At 47.7% G+C, this 22,292-nt stretch overlaps 1 protein-coding gene across 3 annotated transcripts in view; it reads left to right on the forward strand.

Annotated features, from left to right (window-relative positions):
* Nucleotides 1-20,170, forward strand: part of Cnbd2 (cyclic nucleotide binding domain containing 2) — a 65,690-nt gene extending 45,520 nt beyond the window's left edge. For all 3 annotated transcript variants that reach the window (XM_087651097.1, NM_001304368.1, XM_087651096.1), the window contains 4 exons: nt 8,327-8,504; nt 10,695-10,815; nt 15,909-16,072; nt 19,825-20,170. In XM_087651097.1, the coding sequence (XP_087507223.1) occupies nt 8,327-8,504; nt 10,695-10,815; nt 15,909-16,072; nt 19,825-20,143 (782 nt within the window). In that variant the 3' untranslated portion in view covers nt 20,144-20,170. The remainder of the gene's footprint in view (nt 1-8,326; nt 8,505-10,694; nt 10,816-15,908; nt 16,073-19,824) is intronic.
* The last annotated feature ends 2,122 nt before the right edge of the window (nt 20,171-22,292 follow it).

Below are 22,292 nucleotides of genomic sequence, written 5' to 3' on the forward strand. Positions count from 1 at the left end.
TAAGCAAAGTCCCTCATAGGTGTGCCCCTCCATTTTGGGGTTTTAGATAATTCCAGATGTAGTCAAGTTGGCAACTAAGAATTGTCATCACAACAGAGACTCTTGTTAAGGGTCATATAGAAACTAAGAACAGGAGACCGGCAGAGTGCGGGCCCAGCTTACTGAGAGAAAGCCAAGAGCTTTCATGTTTGTCAAAAGCTCCAGCCTCCCTCAGACCCCGATTCCTACTGTTGAATACGAGCAGTGTCAGAAAGAAAGCACCTAGAATCTGCCAGGGTGGGGCTTCCTGATTCTGAGGTCATGTTGGTTCTGTCCACAAGAACGTGTGTGTGTGTGTGTGTGTGTGTGTGGTGTATGTATGGTATGTGTGTGTGGGGGGGATATGTATGGTATGTGTGTATGTGGTGTGTGTCAGTGAACATGTATGTGTGTGGTATGTGTATGTATGGTGTGTGTATGTGTGTGAGTTTGTGTGTGTGTGCGTGTGTGAGAGAGATGTCTGTATATATATGTGTGTGTTTGTGTGTGTGTATGTGTGGCTCTGTGGCGTGTGTGTGAGAAAGATATGTTTGTATGTGTGTGCGTGGTGTGTGTGTAAGTGTGCATGTGTGTGGTATGTGTATGTATGGTATGTGTATGTGTGTGTGAGTTTGTGTGTTTGTGTGTGTGTAATGTGGATGTTTGTGTGTGTGTGAGTGATATACACATTTGGATAAAGAGGCCCCAGCCCTCAGCAGACATTCTCAGTGTCTCAGGGGTTGCACATTTTGCCAAGTGTCAGCCTGAACTTCCTTCCAGCAGTCCTTGAGATTATAATTCAGCCTCTCCAAGGGTCACTTGGTGGATGTGGACAGTGTTCTGTAATCACAGCTGAAGCTAATGTGGGTGGGTGGGCAGGAGAGACAAGTACATATGGGTGTGTGGGGTATGGCAAAGAGAATTTTGGAGTTTGACAGAGCAAGGTTTGCCTCACATAGTAGTGACTGATGGTTAGTACAAGTCTTTAGGCTTCTCCTTATAGACAGGATCTCCACCAGGAGCCTACTGAGCCAGATGGTGGTGGCACCTGCCTTTAATTCCAGAACTTGGGAGGCAGAGGCAGACAGATCTCTGAGTTCAAGGCCAGCCTGGTCTACAGAGTAAGTTCTGGGACAGCCAGGGCTACACAGTGAAACCCTGTCTCAAAAGACCAAATCAACCACCAAACAAACAAAAAGGAGCCGAAGCTCAGACCCCAGGGTCCTGTGTGACACTGGACAAATGGTTGTCTCTGTCTCCCTGTGCACCCTCAGGTCCTGTAAAGTGTAAATGACGTTCCCAGTATCACAGTAGTGTTTGGATATTAAGCAAATGAATATACAAAACTCATAGACCACTCCCTGGGTGCATGAATAAAGGGTAGACACTTGTCACCATCATTACAAGGTGGCGGGCAGACCAAAAGGACGTCAGCCCTCATCTCAGTGCCAGTCCATAGACACAAGGCTGCACTGAACAAATCTGGATATGCTGTGTTTCTATTATGGCCCAGTTCAAAATATTTTTACATTTCTCTTTTGAGTCCTTCTTTGACCCACTGAATATTAATCGAGGTGTTATTTAGTTCCCAAAGATTTGGGGACCACCCAGCTATCTTTCTGTGTATTATTTCTATGATAAAAATTCGGTACAGTTTGAGTCCTTTCAAACGTGTTGAAACTTGTTTTCTGGCCCAGAAAGCAATCTATCTTGGTAAATGCTCCATTTGCATTTGAAAAGAATATGCTGTTATTTGGTGCAGCGTGCTGTGAATGTTACTCAAGTGTCCTCGTCCTTCCTGAGTGTCTGCTCTGTCAGCTGTGAACTCAGAGCTGAGGAACTCTCCAGCTACCGTGTTCTCTCTCCCTCTCCTCCTTGCCTCTCCACAGCCCCCTCTGTATCATGGGTTGACTTCAAGGTCCTGGGGAGCCACAGAACTGACCTCAAGACAAGAAAAATGAACTTTTTTTGAGGTGCTAGACCTTGAACTCCAGATTGCACAGACCAGGCAGGTCTGCCACGAGCTACATTTTTGACCTAAAATGAACTCTCCTGTCTGTGGTAGCACTCTTTACCCAAAATCTATGTTTTTGATACTGTTTAATTTAGCTTCCTTTGATTAATATTATTTGATATTTTCCTTTCTATCCATTTGTGTTTACTTCTTAGGTATATTTGTATTTAAAATGGCTTTTTTGGGGTTGGGGATTTAGCTCAGTGGTAGAGTGCTTGCCTAGGAAGCGCAAGGCCCTGGGTTCGGTCCCCAGCTCCGAAAAAAAAGAACCAAAAAAAAAAAAATAAAAATAAAAATAAGATGGCTTTTTCTTTTTCTTTCTCTCTTTCGGTTTTGTTTTGTTTTGTTTTTGATTTTTGTGGTAATGGGCATCAAACCCTAGGGACTTGTGTGTGGTGGGGAAGCGCTTTACCAAGCATTGTATCTGTGGTCACTAAGATGGGTCTATTTTAATCTTTTTAAACATTTTGTTTATTTTAGGTGGGAAGGGCATGTCCTATCAGAGAACAAGTTTTAGGAGTTAATTATTTCCTTCCACTATGGGGGTCTTGAACTTAGGTTACAGGTTCACAGTGAGTGTCACTGCCACATCCCTCCTTGCCCAGACAAGGTTTCTTTGTGTAGCCCTGGCTGTCTTAGAACTCACTCTGTACAGCAGGGTGGCCTCGAACTCAGAGCTCTGCTTGCCTCTGCTCCCTGAATGCTGGTATTAAGGGCATGCGCCACCACCGCTCAGCGTCAAGAGCCCTTTAAAAATAAGCTTCTTAAAGGCAACATAGAGTTGAACCTTACTTTTATTCATTTTTAAATTCAATCTGACAATCTCTGCCTTTCCCAAGATGTCTAAAATATTTACATGTGATATGTTTAAGATTCAAATCTGCAGGGGCTGGGGATTTAGCTCAGTGGTAGAGCGCTTACCTAGGAAGCGCAAGGCCCTGGGTTCGGTCCCCAGCTCCGGAAAAAAAAAAAAAAAAGAACCAAGATTCAAATCTGCCACCTTTCTATCTCTTCTGTCTCTCCTGTCTGGCCTCTTTTATGTAACCCTGCCTTTTGCATGTCTTATATGATTCCCTCTTATTGTCTTATTGGCCCTTTTTTTAAAAATGCATTTTGTAGTGGTAAACATTAAAAACAAAAAGCCCCATCCCACGCTATTGCTGGCTCCAGTGGGCCATATGGCATCTGCAGAGTATTTTCATCTTTATCAAACAAAGCGTCTCAACTGAGCTGTCGCCAGCTACTCTCTGGGCCCTGCGGCAATCTCACAGCCAAGGCTAGCCCCACATTACACCAGCTACTCTCTGGGCCTTGCGGCGATCTCACAGCCAAGGCTAGCCCCACATTACACCAGCTACTCTCTGGGCCCAGCAGCAGTAGCCCTCTTGCGACTCTCTGCTGTGAGCTCTTGTTCACAGTCCCTGCATCCACCCGCTGTGGTTGTTGTCACAACTCCCAATAACCCATTAAAACCAAAACTCAATAAGCTTGTAATATATCAATCAGATTTATATCAGTAAATCCTCACCCTACAAAATGTCCACACAATAAACTCTGAACCGATTAATATAAACTGCCCACCTACATAAGACAAATTATCCTATTAAAAATCCACCCCTTATGAAATATTCATAACACAGATCTGGGTTACCCTTCTCCATCTTGGTTCTTCTTTCTCCTCTCTCCTCTCTCCAAACTCTGTGTCCACCTTACTTTTTCACTGCCCAATCACAGGCCTTGCCTTATCTTGTGCCTGCCTTCACCTGCATAGAGACAACAACCCACAACATTTAACATCAGGTGACGGTTTGTTTTTTTTTATTAAATGTTTTTTTTTAAGATTTATTTATTTCATGTATGTGAGTACACTGTCGATTGTCTTCAGACACACCAGAAGAGGGCATCAGACCTCACTTCAGATGGTTGTGAGCCACCATGTGGTTGCTGGGATTTGAACTCAGGACCTCTGGAAGAACAGTCAGTGCTCTTAACCACTGAGCCATCTCTCCAGCCCCAGGTGACGGTTTTTAAAAAGTTTTTTTTTTTATTTTTTTTTATTTATATGCACACACTGTAGCTATCTTCAGATGCACCAGAAGAGGGCACCAGATCCCATTACAGATGGTTGTGAGCCACCATGTAGTTGCTGGGATTTGAACTCAGGACCTCTGGAAGAACAGTCAGTGCTCTTAACCACTGAGCCATCTCTCTGGCCCCTTGTATTCCACCTTTAAAATGTAATTTATTATTATGTGTATTCAAGTGTGTGTCTGTTTGGGGGTGTGTGTCCGAGTGCTGGTGGAGGCCAGAAGAGGGCGCTGTGTCCCTGGGAGTTGGAGTTAGAGGTGGCTATGAGCAGCCTGGTAAGGGCAAGAGCTGTGTATCCTCCTAACTGCTGAGAATCCATCCAGCCCCTGGTGACAAGTTCTCTCAGCATTTCTGTGGCTGAATACTTTCATCTACCTTTGTAGAAGACTTGCTTTTGATCTACGTGTGTTTGTGTGTGTGAGTGTGTATGTGCCCATGTATGCATTGTGTATGTATGTATGTATGTATGTATGTATGTAAGTGTATGTATGCCCATACATGCATGGTTTGTGTATGTATGTGTATGTGAGTATGTGCCCTTACATGCATGATGTATGTATATATGTATGCCCATGCATGCATGATGTATGTATGTATACATGTATGTATGTGTGTATGTACATGTGTGTGTGTGTGCCCATGCATGCAGGTGCCCACAGAGGTAAGAAGTGCAGTCACAGGCAGGCATGAGCCACACAATGTGGGTACCTTCTATCAGAGATGCAAGTACTCTTAACCACTGAGCCATCTCTCTAACCTCTCAGCTTCCTTTAGAAAAGAAAATTTCTGGGCTGGAGAGATGGCTCAGTGGTTAAGAGCACTGACTGCTCTTCCAGAGGTCCCGAGGTCAATTCCCAGCAACCACATGGTGGCTCACAACCATCTGTAAAGAGATCTGATGCCCTCTTCTGGTGTGCCTGAAGACAGCGACAGTGTACTTATATATAATAAATAAATCTTAAAAAAAAAAAGAATAGGAAATTTCTGTATCTATGTGGCAGTTTGGATATGAAGTGGCCTCCCACAAACTCATGTCTCCCTTGCTGGTAGCACAGGTGGGAAAGACTATGGAACCTGTAGGAAGTAGGGCGGGGTCGGAGGAAGTGTGCCACTGGTGGGACAGACCCCGGGGTACAGGATTGCCCCCCCCTGGTGAATGTCTTTACTCTCTGACCCATTGGAGTGTGAGGAGTCCCAGATGTGTCTTGGTTGCTATAAGCTCTGTGTGCCTTCTCCACCGAGATGGCTGACACCATCTCACACTGGAACAGAAAACAAACCTTCCCCTAAGTTACTTCAGCCAACTGTTCTTCTCACAGAAATAAAAAAATAGTTAATACAATATAGAATTCCAAGCGAAAGGTTTGTGTTCATGTGTCGTTTGTACATGTGGAGGTCAGAGGACAACCTCTGGAGGCTGGTTCTCTCATTCCATCAGGGACTGAACCCAGGTCATCCAGTGTGGCAGCAAGTGCCTTTTTTCCCCCTTTTTTTCTTTTTTTCTTTTTTTTGGAGCTGGGAACCGAACCCAGGGCCTTGTGCTTGCCAGCAAGTGCCTTTAACCACTGAGTCATCCCCCCGGGTCCTCTTCCAGTACTTTGTATAGTGAGTAAACATAAGAGTGCAGACAGGTGGGTATGCACATGGAGGGCAGAGGTCAACATCAGAGTTTTCTATTGTTCAGCACCCTAATTTTTGAGACAGGATCTCTCCCTGAACCTGGAGCTCAGCAGACTGGTTTCGACTGGCCGGCTTCCAGACCCCAGGAATCCTCCCATTTCCAGCCCCAGTGCTGAGATTACAGGCTGAGACTTAGAGAGCTGACACACGTGTGTGTGTTTGTGTACGTGAATGTGGGCGGCAGACAAGCGTCACGTGGGAGTCACAGGACAGCCTCAGGTACCTTCCCCATTGTTTGCGTTAGGGACTCATGCTATCAGTGAGCATGCCAGACTAGCTGCCGCTCGCTCGGTTACTAGTTCCATCTCTTCGGAGTGCTTCTCTCCACCCCTTCATTCTCTGGTCGCCTCTGTCCTTGATGGCGAGGTCCCTGTCCCGGGGGCGACAAATAGGTGCAGTTTACTTTTTAAATCCAATCCACTAGACTGTACCTTTTTATTGGAGAATGTATGTAAGTGTATGTATGCCCATGCATGCATGGTTTGTGTATGTATGTGTATGTGAGTGTGTGCCCTTGCATGCATGATGTATGTATGTATGTATGCCCATGCATGCATGATGTATGTATGTATGTATGCCCATGCATGCATGATGTATGTATGTATGTATGCCCATGCATGCATGATGTATGTATGTATGTATGCCCATGCATGCATGATGTATGTATGTATGTATGCCCATGCATGCATGATGTATGTATGTATGTATGCCCATGCATGCATGATGTATGTATGTATGTATGCCCATGCATGCATGATGTATGTATGTATGCATTATGTATGTGTGTATGTACATGTGTGAGTGTGTGTGTGCCCATGCATGCAGGTGCCCACAGAGGTCAGAGCTGCAGTCCCAGGCAGGCATGAGAATGATGTTCCTGAGCTCCAGAGTTGTCATTGACAGCTGTGCAGTAACTCCTGCGCTTCTGTTGCTTTTTGCAGTGTTTGGTGTTCCGTTCCTCTTGTGCTCAGTCAGTGTTCTAGCGTGGTTTGTTCTTTGTGGCTCCCTGTATGTGTTTACCTTTATAAAAACTTTACATACATGTATGTGCACTGTGTGCATGTCAGATCCCCAAGAACTGGAGGGGTTGCAGTCGTGAGCCACCTTGTGGGTGCTGGGAGTCGAACTCGGATTATCGGCAAGAGCAACAAGTGCTCTCAACTGCCACCTCCCCATGTTTACCTTCCTCTTCTGGCCAAAGGAGTCTTCCAAGGATGGGTTCGTGTTCATGAACTCCTGTAGTTTGTTTTCACTGTGAAAAGTGATTCTTTCTCCCGACTGTTATTGTCTTCAGAACTTGAAATAGAGATTCCCCCTGGCTGTACCACCCAAGTAGGATGATTAAAGGTGGGAGCCATCGGGGGTTGGGGATTTAGCTCAGTGGTAGAGCGCTTGCCTAGCAACCGCAAGGCCCTGGGTTTGGTCCCCAGCTCCGAAAAAAAAGAAAAGAAAAAAAAAAAAAGGTGGGAGCCATCAAGTCTGGCTCTCTTAGTCAGGGTTTCCATAGCTATAAAGAGGCACCACAACCAAGGCAACTCCTATAAAGGACAGCATTTAATTAGGGCCGGCTTACAGCTTCAGAGGTTCAGTCTGTTATCAGCATAGCAGGAAGCATGGCAGCATGCAGGCAGACATGGTACTGGAGAAGGAGTTGAGATTTATGCATCTTGAGATCAGGAGAGACTGGCATCCTCAGGCAGCTAAGAGGAGTGTCTCTTCTGCAATGGGTAGAGCCTGCACATGGGAGGAGACTTCCAAAGCCCACCTCTACAGTGACACACTTCCTCTAACAAGGCCACACCTCCTAACAGTGCTACGTCCTATGGGCCAAGCGTATTCAAGACACCACACTGGCCCACCTTGTTTTCTGAGGCAGAGTCTCTTACTAAGGCATAGAGCTTGCCAAGTAGGCTGGGCTGTGTGGCCCACAAGCCCTGAGGATCTGTCTGTCCCTCCCCAGGGCTGGGATAGTAAGTACAAGCCACCATGCCCAATGATTTACATGGGTCTTTGGGGCTCAAACTCAACTTTGCACACGCTGGTTGCACACACTACCAACTGAGCCACATCTCCAGCCCCAAATGTGATCTCTTAGTAAGAAGAAGGGAGCTTTGAATCAAATAGCATTGAGTTCAAATTAAGAGTCAGTCTTTTAGAAGGCAATTTAAATTCTCTGCTCTTAATCTCGTCTCTCCTACATAAGCTAATTTCTTTATCTAGGTGTAATAAAAATCTAACACAGGGCTACCAGGAAGGGTAGTTTATGGAACTTGCCTTCCTCTTCCTCTCCCTCCTTTTCCCTCCTCTTCGTCGCTGACTCTGTAGTCTCCGCTAGCCTAGAAGGCTGGCCTCAAAGTCTGAAGGACTCCTCCTGCACTCCTCCCGAGTGCTGGGATTAGTCCAGCCCCACACCTCCTCCTCACCTTCCTTCATGCACCAGAGCTCAGGCAGGCAACTCTGGTGCTCCTCCACTGTCCCACACCACACAAGGCCCATTGGTGTGTTTTCTGTGCTTTCTCCTCATAGAAATGTCTCCAAAGGAGAGATTTAAGGAATTCCAGATCAAATCATATCCTCTACAAGACTTCACTTACTTAAAACTTCTGCGTCTCCAGGAAGCCAGAGAGCAACCCGCAATGACCTTCCACAGGAAGATCAACAAAGCAGAAAACAGCCTCCCCAAGTTGCTGGGCCCGAAAGTCAAGTAAGCTGGATCCTTAGCTGGTAGGATGGTCAGACATGGGTGTGCAGGAGTCAGAAATGCTGGGGAGGGGCAGAGGTGCAGAGGGTCAACTCTAGATGCTGGGTGTGGGGGGTAAGGCAGCCCAGGGACGTCCTGAGTTTGCTATCCAGGCCTCTCATTCCCACAGCTACTTAAGGACATCAGCCATTCATTTCCTTAGGTCCACCGTACTTTTTAAAAGACTTTTGAAAATCAGGAAGGATTTTCTAGCTATGGCAGAAGTCCATGGTTGCTGGGCCCTTTAGACTCAGCTTCCTCAGGAGACTGCCCTACCTATAGGAGCAAGCTCTAGTATATAGGTAAGAGCTTGGCTCACAGTCAGTCCAACCCAGATTCCAACCCAGATTCCAATCCTACTCTGCTCACTCCTTTTGGGTCTGTGTCAAGGGATCTGAATTCTCTAAACCTATGCTTAGTAGTCAGTGGTTTCTGAGTCTCAGGGTTATTGTAAGCCAGTGTTACATGAACTGTTACTAAGTCATACTTAATGTTGACAGAATGCTTAGCACCAAGCACTGAGCTATCTATCCCTAAAGGTGCTGTGGTTATCACTCCTGTTTTTCAGGAGAGAAAATTAAGATTCACCAAAGGATGAAGTTGTTTGTTGAAGGTTATGTGAGTAGGAAGTGGTGAAGCCAGGATTCAGGCAGCTAGTCAAACATCTGTCTTTGATCTGGTACGAGTCTCACAACTGGCATGGGACAGATCTACACTGAGACCTGTGCTTTGGCCTTAACTTCAGGACCCGAAAAGCAGAAAAAGACCATAGCTGGGTTTGCAGGAGGCACCACCCACTTTCCCCTCCCATTCGAGACTCGTGTATCATATGAGGTCAAAGCTGGGTGTGGTGGCGCATGCCTTTAATCCCAGCACTTGGGAGGCAGAGACAGGCAGATCTCTGTTAGTTTGCGGCCAGCCTGGTCTACAGAGAGAGTTCCAGAAAAACCAAAGCTACATAGAAAAACCCTATCTCGGAGGAGGAGGAGGAGGAGGAGGAGGAGGAGGAGGAGGAGGAGGAGGAGGGGAAGAGGAAGAGGAAGAAGAGGAAGAGGAAGAAGAGGAAGAAGAGGAAGAAGAAAGGAGGAGGAAGAAAGGAGGAGGAAGAAGAAAGGAGGAGGAGGAGGAAAGGAAGGAAGGAAAGAAAGAGAAGGGAAGGGAAAGGAAAGGAAAGGAAAGGAAAGAAAGAGAAGGGAAGGGAAAGGAAAGGAAAGGAAAGGAAAGAAAGGAAAGGAAAAGAAAAAAGGTATCAGTAATGGGGCCAGCAATGGCATCATCATTTATTTGCTAACACTTTCGGTCTGGCCTCCATAAGAACAGGAGCCCATGATATTCAGGTTGTTTTTCTTCTTACGGAGTATTCCTAGTTCCAACTAGTTCCAGCTTTCCCAAGGTAGAAATAAAACAGACCTGGTGTCTCTGTTGAGTCAGTATGGGAGAAGGGACAACATGGACTTGGAAGTAAAAGTTACAGGGACTACTGTGTGTGCACTGTGCTCTTCTTGGAGGGGCAGGAATGAAGTCTGTCTTGTATATGAGCTGAGCTCCATCTGTACTCAGCTGAAAATCATCTCTTCTCTATTTCTAATCTAAACTGCCTAGCTTCTCTCCTCCTGCCGCCACAGACAGAAACAAACAGTACAATGGAATTGTGTGTGTGAAATTAACCCCAGTTTTGAACAAAGGCCAAGGTCTGTAGCCTGACCAGGGAAACTTGTCTTTGGAAGCAGAGGCCGTCTCTATTCTGTGTTCCTGTCAAAAAACCTCAACTTCTACTGTGTCCCAGATCTACACTGTGAACATTGTCTGATTTTGTAGGCAACCCTCGTTGCTGGGAATTCCTTCCCCATCGGAGCTTTGAAGTAAATAGACCAGAGCTCCAACTGGGCAACCTGAACTTTATGCTGGGACTTGTCCACCAGGTTGGCCCAGCAGTACATGGTTATCTGCTCTTTGGGAAGCATCCTTTTGGCAACTAATGGTCCATAAATCCTTTGTCTAGTCTCTCTCACACATCTCTAGTCCCAGACAGCAGCAGGCAGGCTCCCTCAGGGTTTGAGTTTTCCCACCTTCTTTAGAGGTGTGAATTCTCCAAGAGGGCTTTCATCTGTAGTAAAGCCTGGCAAACAATTCTAACAAGCTGTCGCATTTCAGATCCAGGTATGGTCATTCAGTCAAATGTTCCATGGTCCACACCAAGTATGGTGAACTCCCCAAGGAGGCCATAGTGGGGGTCTACATGAAGGTTCACTTGACAGAGGAAGGAGATGTGGTGGTAAGTGTACCAAGAGCGTTCTTCAGTCTAATGCACAGCGCAGATGGGCTGGGAATGTATTGCAGTGAGCAGAAAGGCTTAGAAATGCATCTTTCTAGACTTGATATAAGAAATAGTGTTAGGTTGTAGATGCTCAGGGGGTGAAAGCACACGGTGGAAGGAAAGAACTGACTCTTGAAAGTTATCCTCTGACCTCTACATATGCACTGCACACACACACACACACACACACACACACACTAAAGTTTTTAAGAAAAGAATGAAATGGGTCTGAAGAGATGGCTCAATGGTTAAGTGCACTGGCTGATCTTCTAGAAGCCCCAGGTTCAATTCCCAGCACCATCATGGTGGCTCACAACTGTCTGTGGCTCAGTTCCAGGGAATCTGGCACCCTCACACAGACATACCTGCAAACAAAACGCTACCACACATGAAACAAGAATAAATGAATCATTAAAAAAAAAGGAAGAGAGGGCTGGAGAGATGGCTCACTGGTTAAGAGCATGGACTGCAAATCCCAGCAACCACATGGTGGCTCACAACCATCTGTAATGAGATCTGATGCCCTCTTCTGGTGTGTCTGAAGACAGCTACAGTGTACTTATATATAATAAATAAATCTTTAAAAAAAAAAGAATCGTTTAAAAAAAAGGAAGAGAAAAGAAAAGAAAGAAGTATTATTCACGTTTGAGAACTAAGGGCCTACAAGATAGTGTGGTAGTGTACACCTTTAATCCTGGTGCGTGGGAGGCAGAGGAAGGCAGGTCTTTGAGTTTGAGGCTGGCCTAGACTTAGATAGTGAATTCTAAGCCGACCAGGATTACACCATCAGACCCTGTCTCCCAAGGTAAAGAAAATAAAGACGTGATAAGGATGTGGTGGTTGATCTTTGAAGAGTCTGGGGACTGAGAGAGGAGAGGGAAAGGCTTTAAGAGACTTACAGAATATGTTAATGTATTACAAGGAAGCAGAGTGTTGGCTAATTGGAAAAGAGAGGGGACCAGCTGGAGATGAGGATGAGCCCCCCCCCCCGAGGCAAGCTGGGGGAAGGGAACGAACAAAAATAGTCCCTGTACATTGCCGCGACAGTACAGTGATAGTGGGGAACTGGGAGAGAGCTCAGCTGGCAAGATGTTAGCCACCAGCCTGAGCACCGGGAACCTGAGCCAGAGCCCGGGTGAGAAAGCTGGGGTAGTGGTTCTGAGCATGCAGAGATGGGTGGGTCCTTGCTCGGCAAACTCCGGGCCAATGAGACCCCCATCTCAAGAAAAGCCAACGTGGATGGCTCCTGAGGAATGACAGCTAAGACTGACCTCAGGCATGTGCACACAAGTACATACGCCCACATAGAGAAAGATGCCACGATGAAGCCCATCACTTTGTATACAGAGACCCTGTCGTAGAAACAAATTTGTAGATGGAGCGGCTGATGCTGCTCAGAGCTGCAGTGCTTGTCTGGGGGGCCCTGGGTTCGATCCCTAAGCACTACAGTGAGGAATGGGGGAGGGGAGCAGACTGGGAGGGGGATGGGGGTGGAGGAAGCTGGGGGCTGGTTCATTCCTTAAGAGCTCTTGCTGCTCTTGCAGAGGACCTGAGTTTGATTCCCAGCCCGGTTCGTGATTCACTTCCAGCACCAACATGGCAGCTCACAGCCACCTATAACTCCAGTTCCAGGGGGTCCCCCTTCTACCTCTGTGGGCACCCACATACACATACACGCAGGTGTCCTAGGTGCAGCGCATGCACAGCAAACAAATCTCTTTTTTAAAAGATGAGAACGGAGAAGAGAGGAGATAATTTATATGTGGATGGCCTTGTGCTACAGGCCTGCAATCCCAGGCACTCGTGAGGAGGCTGCAGCAGAACTGCAAGTTCAAGGTCAACCTGAACAGCTTAGCAAGACCTGTTTCAAAAAAACAAATAGGGGCTGGAGAGATGGCTCAGCGGTTAAGAGCACTGACTGCTCTTCCAGAAGTTCTGAGTTCAATTCCCAGCAACCACATGGTGGCTCACAACCATCTGTGATGAGATCTGATGCCCTCTTCTGGTGTGTCTGAAGACAGTGACAGTGTACTCATAAACATAAAATAAATAAGTTAAAAAATAAACAGCGAGATGTTGGTGATCTGAGTCCAACATAGTCAGGCAGAGTTTGATACTCCTATAATCAGCTGTACTTGGGAGACTGCTTGTCCTGAGTTTGAAGCCAGCTGAGACTGCACAGGGAGATCCAGTCCCAGGCACAAACAGCAACAACACAACAATAGAGGGAGAAAAGGGAAAGCCTGATGCAGTAACCCAGTGACCTTTTAGCCTTAATGAGTGCGGGGCTGGACAAAGGTAGAAAGGCATGGACCTGCAGAGGCACAGTCCCCATGGGAAGGGACTGTGCCTGGTCGCCTGGAGCCCAGAAAACTGCTCTCACCAGGTCCTTTCTGCTGTGCCTCTGTCACCTTTCCCACATGTCACCACGGTTGGGAATGCTCTATCCCGCTGGCCTGAGGGTGTGTCAGGCCCCAGGATCCTCCATCAGTGCTAATTTAAGGGGAGGGGAATGTTTTTATTTTTTTGTTTTGTTTGTTTGGTTTTTTTGACCTTTGGGAAGGTTTTCCTTTTGTTTAGTAAACCAGTAACTTTAAACTAGTTCCACCTACCCCCATCCATGGTGAACCAGAAGAACTGCACTCCCTTGCCACGAGGTGGCCTGAGATATTTAAAGAACGCCATCTTGGTCTCACTCAGCATTTCTGCAGCCAGGCTCAGTGCCAATGCTCCAGATAGCTTCTTTCTCGGGTGAGGGATCTTCTTCTCCACACACACACACACACACACACACACACACACACACACACACACTCTTCCTGCTTTTCTGCTGTGTGTCAGGGTTTCAGAGTTCACTTTGTAGAACCCTACACAGGGCACCAGGATGGTGGCTGTGGATACCCAGGCCAGCTGGAGGCATGAAAGATGGGTAGATAGTGACTTGGTGGGAAGTTGTGTAAGGAGCACAAGTGACTGAACCCTGGCTATAGAGGACACCCTTCACCCCCATGCTAGAATGGCCAGGAAACAGGTGGGGACTGGAGCAGAGGCCCAGATTTTGAGTCAAGAGGTGGAAGGGAATAGCTTCCCCGAGAAACAGGCTTGGACTTCTTATTTTTATGTTCCGCTAAAACCTGTGTGTCGTCGAGCAAATCACTTTTCATCTCTGGATCTGTGGCCTCATCATGAAGTGTAGAAATTGCCCAAAGCCAGTTGCTGCCTCTAACGTGTGACTTCTTGTACATACATGTTTATTCAGAGGATTCCTGTGTGTCTGCCCTGTTGTAAGCACAGCATGAAGTGTGGACACTACAGCTGCATGTGGACTGGAAACCAAGAGCGTCTTACCTGGGGTGGTTAAAGACCAGGGGCTTTGAGGAGTGATGCTTAAACTAAGAGTGTTCCAGACTGAAGGGCAGAAAGTTCAAAGGCAGGAAGGAGGCAGGGACTGACTAGAAAGGAGGGCAGGGTAGCTTGTAACAGTGCACACAAAGTCAGGAAGGGGTATGGTATGTGGAGTGAGGCCAGGCTGGAGACCTGGGCAAGGGTGAGCTAGCCTAGGCCTTGACAGTAGAAATGAGGGCGTTCATTTCATTCCCAGGGTCTTTGGGAGCAGTTTTAGGCTCTAACTAAAGGAACGCCCTGATGTGACTCAGGTGTGGATAGAGCCCACGCAGGACAGTGCTCTCCCACAGAGGTCACACCCAGTTACTTTGTGTCTCATTATCCTGGGCAAACCCTTAACCTCTTTGTGCCTCAGTTTCCTTGTGTTGTGTTGGCAGAAAGCATGGACTCCAAAGACAGACCAGGGTGAAATCTGAGGTTCGTTGTTTCCGTGCTGTGTGACAGTAGCCCGTTCTCTTAAGTTCAGTGTCTTTGCTACAAAACACGGATGCGTGTGGTATAGGGGCTACACTAGTGGTGATTTTATGAAGCGTAAACAGAGACCCACACAGAAGCCAGGAGAGGGCCTGGGCTTCAGAGGCTACTCAGTAAACAGTGGCATCCCACCACCACTGTCAAGGCTGTGGTTAGGAACCACATGACTGTGAACCTGGTAATGGTGAGGAGGGGGCATGGTGCCCACTGTCCTGAGGACGATAGGCTCTGGGCATTGGAGGCTCTGGGTTCACTGAGGTCTGCTCCCCACATTGCCTGAGTCTTACCCGCTAAGGAGCTGGATTGAGTCTCTGGATGTGGGGGTCCGGCACCACGTGTTCCCCTCACAGCTCAGCCTGCTTAGGATGGTTTCTTAAAGGGGGCCTGATGGCAGGCATGGTGGATGTTCACTTTTAATCCCAGCACTCCAGAGGCAGAGGCAGGTGGATTTCTGTGAGTTCCAGGACAGCCAGGGCTAGGTACAACGACTCTGTCTAAAACTAACAAGTCAATAGGCTGGGTGTACTGTATGTAGGCTTCTCTGTAGTCTTTAATCGCTTCTGCATATCTAACCACAGAGGACTCCTTCCCGAGAGCAGGAGCACCACATGAGCTGCAGCACAGAGTACATATGCTCTTAAAGTCAGTGGGCATAGGGAAAGCATCATGGTCCATGGGAAGAGACAGCATGGAGGCGGCTAGGAAAGGAAAGGTCTAGAAAACCACCAGTCTTTCTCTTTTGAGTCTTAGAAGGCAAAATGGGTTTGCTCAGCAGAGAGAAGTGTTCTGGGCCAGGCACCATGGTGTCATGCCTGCTCTAGCATTGCTCAGCAGCCTGAGGCATGATGGCCTTGGACCCAGGCAAGCTTGGGCAAATGAGCAGGACTCCAGCTCAAAACAAGTGGACAGATGTGAGACTGGACACAGGGAAAGCTCAAATACCGATGTGAGCGTCCCTGAGAGCAAGACCCTGAGAGCTGTGTGCTGCTGGGACATTGGAGGGCTGTAGAGGACCCTACCTTGTTCCAGGGCTGGGACCTGTGCTGGTGGGTAGTGGATGGAGCCCTGGGCCTCCTGTCCCCTCCCCTCCCTGGCCTCATGATTCCACCTAGAAAGTCTGCTGGTCGCTCTGGCTTGTCCGTGAGGTTTCACAGTCTGTGACTTCTCCTTAGGGCAATCACCAGGCCTTTCTCCCAGAAATCCATCGTGATCCTCGGTCCTTCATCCTTCTGAGCTTGGGAACAGAGTTGATTCGAGTAAGAAAAGAGAAATTTTATGACTTGGTCGATGCGGAGACAAAGGCAAAGATAATGAAGATGGACGTGGACTATCCCAGGTCAGTGCGGAGAACACACAAGTTTCAGATCCACTGAATAGGGCTTCCCATTAGCGAGGGGGAGGGGGAGGGGGAGGGGAATCGAGGAGAGGCGACGGGGGTGTGTGTGTGTGTGTGTGCATGTGTATTCAGTGTGTGTGTGTGTGTGTGTGTATGTGTGTGTGTGTGTGTGTTAGAAACGGTGCTACATGTCCTCACTTTTTTCATTCAGACAGATGGCAGGGTGTTCTCAGGTGCATTCAGGTTTTGCATGTATGTGAAAAATTTAGCCGTTTACTTTTTAAAAACTTAAATCAATGCACACATGCATTAGATTTTGTCGTGGCATTTTCAAATAAAACCTGTTTTCTCTCCTATCCCTCTGACTTACCTTGTCCCCTTTTTGCCCCACCCCCCACACGCATAGTCTTGACATTTCTGTACAGATTCTAGTCTGAATTAGAGAAACAATATGACGAGGAGCTTACAAAACGCTGCACTGGGCAGACTCAGTGCTCGGGGCAGTTAGATATGAAAGTCGGAGCCTCTGAAGCCAGGCATGGCAGCTCAGGTCAGTAAACCCGGCACTGGGGAGGTGAGGTAGGAAGATCAGGAGTTCACAGCTACCTACTGAGTCTGAGACCAGTCTGAGCCACAGGAAGCCCAGTCTCAAAATTAAAAACAAAAGCAAAAGAAACCGGGTGGATTTAAGAAAGATCACGAGCAGAGCCAAGAACACTTTGTATGTGGGTGTGGCCAGGCTTCAGGCTGTCGGTGAGAGAAACTAGTCGGAAATCGCCGGTGGCTTCGTCCAGTGGCAAGGTGCCATTTTCGTCTGCATCCTGGGTGTCTCCATTAAATGACCTTCCAGAACAACCTCCTGGATGACTGATGTAGGGAGCCTCAGCTCCTCACGTGATGCCTGTGGCAGGGGCAGCGCTTGTGAATGTCAGCCTCCTTGGCCGGACTGTGCAGCTCTTTGGAGTGGCTGCCCTGCACTGCTTGGCAAGTGCCTTGCTGTACTGTGTCAGCGCTGCCAGACGGAATTGTAACCTCACTCGGTGTTGAACTCAGGGTTTCCTAGACTGCGCAGTCACACAGGAAATAGGGCCAACATATGGCTTAAATGCTCTGTATTTAAACTGGGGCACCCATCCTATGAATGTCCTAGGCCAGACAACCCTTAAACTGAAAACCACCCTTTCAATGCCCGGATCATGACACACAAGGCAAAACAAAGATCTGACTACAGTGCTATAGCTAGTGTAGGAGAGGTTGGGGCTTGGGGCTAGATACTATTTACTCCACAAAAGAGACTAGAGACCAGCCTGACTATCCGAACATGTAGGCAACATGTAATTATGTCCACCTTGGACGCTAGGTCCAATAATAAATTATCCCGTAGGGATGTGTAATTATGTGCCTGTCCTCATAGGTTTTGGCAAGTTCCCTTGGCCTCTTCAAATCTGTAGTTCATATCTGTGAAATGGGTTAGCTGTGAAAACTAAAGACTCAGTGAGGATAGCCAGGTGTGGTGGTGCACGCCTTTAATCCTAGCACCGAGGAGGCAGAGACAGGCAGATCTCTGAGTGTGAGGTCAGCCTGGTCTACAGATCAAGCTCTAGGATATCCAGGGCTATGCAGAGGAACCCTGTCTTGAAAAAACAGACTCAGCCAGTGTAAGGGCTGGGCACGTGGTCAGTGCTACAGAGTCAGATGATGCTCTGTGTGTGTAAGGAGATTCGAGCTAAGGGAACTTTTAAAGAGCAGACTGGTCCATCAGCTGGCAAATGTCTGCCAGCCAGGTTGCTAGGAGTCAGGTGACAAGCTTGCCAAGTATCATGCTGACTTCTGTGGTGTGAATATACCATCCAGCTGATATCTGGCTACGGACATGATGCCACCCAGCACAGCTCCGAGAAGAGATGCCCACAGTTAGCTTTCATGAGTGGGGACGTTGAAGGTCTGTGTAGTCTACTCTGACTGCTGGGTGTTGTCTTAGGTTGATCTCTAGGGATCACAGTTGCCTTCGTCATCATCAATGTCATTTAACCAGGGGATGCTCCTGATTACCCGACAGGTGATAGGCCTGCCCCCTTGGACAGGTGAATCCAGATGAGGCAGAAGAAGTTTGGCAATGCCCTTCCCTTGCTGTGGTATCAGAAGGAAATGAGCCAATAAGTACTGAGCCCATTCTACATTACTGTCCCTGAGATGCTGTGAGGGAGGGGCCAAGGTAGGATCAGGATGCCTTGACCAGCCCAGGGTAGCCACCCATTGACTTCTCTCAAGATCTGTCTGTTCTGGATATTTTATATAAAAGAATAATTGTGTGTGTGTGTGTGTGTGTGTGTGTGTGTGTGAGAGAGAGAGAGAGAGAGAGAGAGAGAGAGAGAGAGAGAGGAGAGAGAGAGAGATAGACACAGAGAGAGACAGAGACTGAGACTGAGAGAGACAGAGAGACACAGACAGAGACAGATACTGAGACCGAGACCAAGCAGTAAGACTATCCACTCCTCAGCTGGACATTTGGGTTATTTCTGTTTCCACTGTTAGGGACAATGCTGTTGTACGTGAACGTCTTGCACAGGTTTACATGTGAACCTATTTTCATTTCTCTTAAGAATATCCTCGGTGGAAAGTTGCTGATTGTAGGGTAACTGCATAGCTAACCTTCTGTGACTTTTCCCTGCTTCCCAAAGCAGCTGTGCCAATTAGCATCCCTCAGTCATATGGGGACTTTCACCCCCTCCAGATTCTCAGCCTCTCCATGCTGCTGATGCTAGCTGTCTCATGGGTACCAGTGCTGTCTCACTGTGAGGCACCCTCATCCCACTGTAGTTTTTATCGACATCTCCCCCAAAACTAATGGCCGATAGCTACATTATTTTTTTCTGATAGGCTCTTGCTAAGTGGTTCAGGCTGTCCTAGAACTTATTATGTAGACCAGGCTAGCTTCAAACTCCTCCTCCTGTCCCTTGAGTGCTGAGCTTACCAGACTGTACCATGACCAGCTCTCTAATAGCCTTACTATCATTATTTTCAATTTGTTATTATTGTGCATACTTCTGTGTGTGTTCATGCTGAGTATGTGTGGGTACATATGAACCATGGAACTTCGACAGAGGTCAGAGGACAACTTCCTGGAGTCAGTTCTCTCCTTCCACCTTCCCATGGGCTCTGGGGAATGAACCCTGGTAATCAGACGTGTGTGGCAAGCAGCTCTACCCACTGAGCCATCTTGCTGGTCTTCTTTTGCCTTTTTGAGACAGGGCCTCATTATGTAGCCCAGACTACTCTCCGATTCACTGTGTTTTCATGGTGATCCTCGTGTGTGTGCTTCAGAAGTACTGAAATTACAGGCGTACATCACAGTTCCTGGTTTAGCTATGTTATCACAGGGTATAAAACAAAAGCTAACTTCAACTTGCTTTATTAGAGTCAGCATAGCAAAAGTATTATTTCAGCACATTATCCACTTGAGAAGTGAGAGTTCACATTGCTTTGTGTTTGTGAGTCTGATTCACACTGACCACATTTTGGGCACTTACTAACCCACTTGTGCCTCCTGGCCGTGGCAGCAGGGCAGCCCAGACTTCAGGGACTGAGTTGGTAGAAAAACAAAGGACGTGGAGAAATGTGGGGAAGAACAGAGCCAGGTCGAAGAGCGTATGGTTAGGGTTTGGAAGGAGCAGTGGAAACACCTGTTCAGTATGGATGGAGGGCAGAGGCCCAGAGGGCCTTGGAATGCAGCTTCTGTGTTTGCCCTTCAGCGATGAAGAACTGTGTCAGAGTTTCCTGAGTGAAAATGACTGGAGTATCTTTCGGAGGGATCTGCTGCGGTTGCTGGTGGAGCCCCTCAAAAAGAAGCCATTCATCCCGATCCAGACCAAGAAGAAAGAGATCTACAACCCTAAGTCTTTGTTACTGGATCTGTGTAGCCTTGACAAGAAGGTGAGACAGCGCTATCCTGTTTTTATGGCGCCCCGGAAATACCTGCCTCCCTTGAAGATTGTCCAAACCATCTCAGCACCCCGGCACAAAGTCCAAGAACTCTTACCTCAGTATAAAAACGCAGGGGTCCTTATTTAGAGGGAATAAAGCACATTTGGATTGGCATCTTCGTTCTCTGCATGACCCCTGTGGGAGTCACAGGTATAGGATGGGGAAGGCTGGAGGACCCAGTTCAGAAACAGAGAGGCATGGTCTCCCTTGACACTTGAGGACAGGAATGAGGACACAGACAGCCAGGAGGCTGGGGTGTGTCTATTACCAGGGAACTAGTATCACCGTTCCCCATCTAGAAGGAGTTCCATCACCCCAATCGGTGGATGCTGTGCCAGCAACCAAGGCAAGCCAACTGTTGCCAGTCCACACACATTTAAGGAAATTTGCCAGTCCACACACGTTTAAGGAAATCAAGAAACCTAATATTTTAGAGTATTCCTACTGGTTTTTTTTTTAAACATTTATTTATTTATTACATATACATCTTTCTGCCTGCATGTATGCACCAGAAGAGGGCACCAGACCTGATTATAGATGGTTGTGAGCCACCATGTGGTTGCTGGGATTTGAACTCAGGACCTCTGGAAGAACAGACAGTGCTCTTAACCGCTGAGCCATCTCTCCAGCCCCCTACTGGGGTTTTTTTTTAAAGCATGAGAAACTAATTTAAAATAATTTAAAGAAAACACATATGGAATATGTTGGGCCTACCAGCTGTGGATGAGTCCTCTCTGGTTGAATGGCAAGGGTGGCATCCTATGATGGCCCAGGCTCACCAGTGACAAGCAGGCAGTAGAGACAGAGTTCAGGAAGACTCCACGGTCCTCTCCTACTCCTTATTTTGGGCCATCTGTTCCCATACAGCCCCAACACCACAGACTAATCACCATGCCGCCTCTCCACATGAGCACACCAAGGCCTGAAAGAGAACACAGGAGTCTCTCACACCCCATGGCTATGGCCACTCATACTCCTCAACCTAGCAAGGAAAAACCTGGACCCTGGCCTTTAAGTCAGGAGCCCTGGGGAGCCTGGCTTTGTCCCTCCCTAGGGCCCCTTGAGTAACATGAGTCAGTCTAGTGCCTGTATGTCTGTCTTCCCCAGTAGTGAACCGTGAGGTTGACAGGCTCAATGGACTGCATAAAGTAGGAATTGACTATAGTTTTACGAGATATGTTCAACAGTGGAAGCGCTTGCCTTACAAACCACTTCCTTGGGCACTCAATTGGAGGAACAGAATTTTTTTTTCTCAGAAGAGTATAGATGTTATAGAGAAATGGTTCTGTGATGGAATCCTGGTTCACATCCAGACAGAGCACACCAGGCCAGTGCAGTTCCACATGAGAGAAGTTTATTGTGAGGGGAGGGGACAAAAGGGAGCGAGGGAGACGAAGGGGGAAAGGAGAGAGAAGGAGGAGGGCGGAGGTCAGGAAGGCTCTGTCTTTTATTTAGGCTGTGACCTAATCACTCGCAGGTAAAGGTGGGAGGTGAACCAAATGGACGCTGGGAATGTATGGCAATTGCCATGGCAACAGGTGGGGGGGCTGTCGCCTATGGGTGACCTTACCATCATCACTGGGTCAGAGGCAATCTGCAATCAATCATGAAGCCAGTTGGACAAATGGACATAAGGGTTTTAACTTCTCCAGTGACTTTAGAGTCACGAAATCAGGGACACCTAACCAGGGTGAGGTGACATATACTGTAATCCTTGCACTGGGGAGAGAGGTAGGAGGGACAGGGGTGTCCTTGTTAGTTTTGTCGTCAACTTGACACACCTGGGAACAGGGCCCTTCAACTGAAGAACTGCCTTGATTGGCCTTCAGGCATATCTGTGGGACATTTTCTTGATTGTTATGAGGGTTCAGCCCAGGGTGTGTGTTGCCATCCCTGGGCCTGTGGGCTTGGGCTGTATAAGAAAGGTGTTTGACCATGGTGACCCTGGAGGCAGCATTTCTCCATCATCCCTGCTTCAGTTTCTGCCCCTGGGTCTTGCCTTTGGTGTCCCTGGATGATGCGCTGTGACCTCAAAGCCAAGTAAGCTCTTTATTTCCTCAAGCCGTTTGTAGTCATGCTGCCAAGAAACTAGGACAAGGAGTTCAAGGTCACCCACTACACAGTGACTTGGAGGACAGCCTGGGCTAGGTGAGACCCTGTCAACACAAAGCGTCAGCAGTCCCAAGGAGCAGACTATGACCCACAAAGACGAGGTACCACTGTCCGGAGCCTAGAT

Source organism: Rattus norvegicus, chromosome 3 (genome assembly GCF_021556685.1).
Source record: "Rattus norvegicus strain SHRSP/BbbUtx chromosome 3, alternate assembly SHRSP_T2T, whole genome shotgun sequence".
Lineage (NCBI taxonomy): Eukaryota > Metazoa > Chordata > Mammalia > Rodentia > Muridae > Rattus > Rattus norvegicus.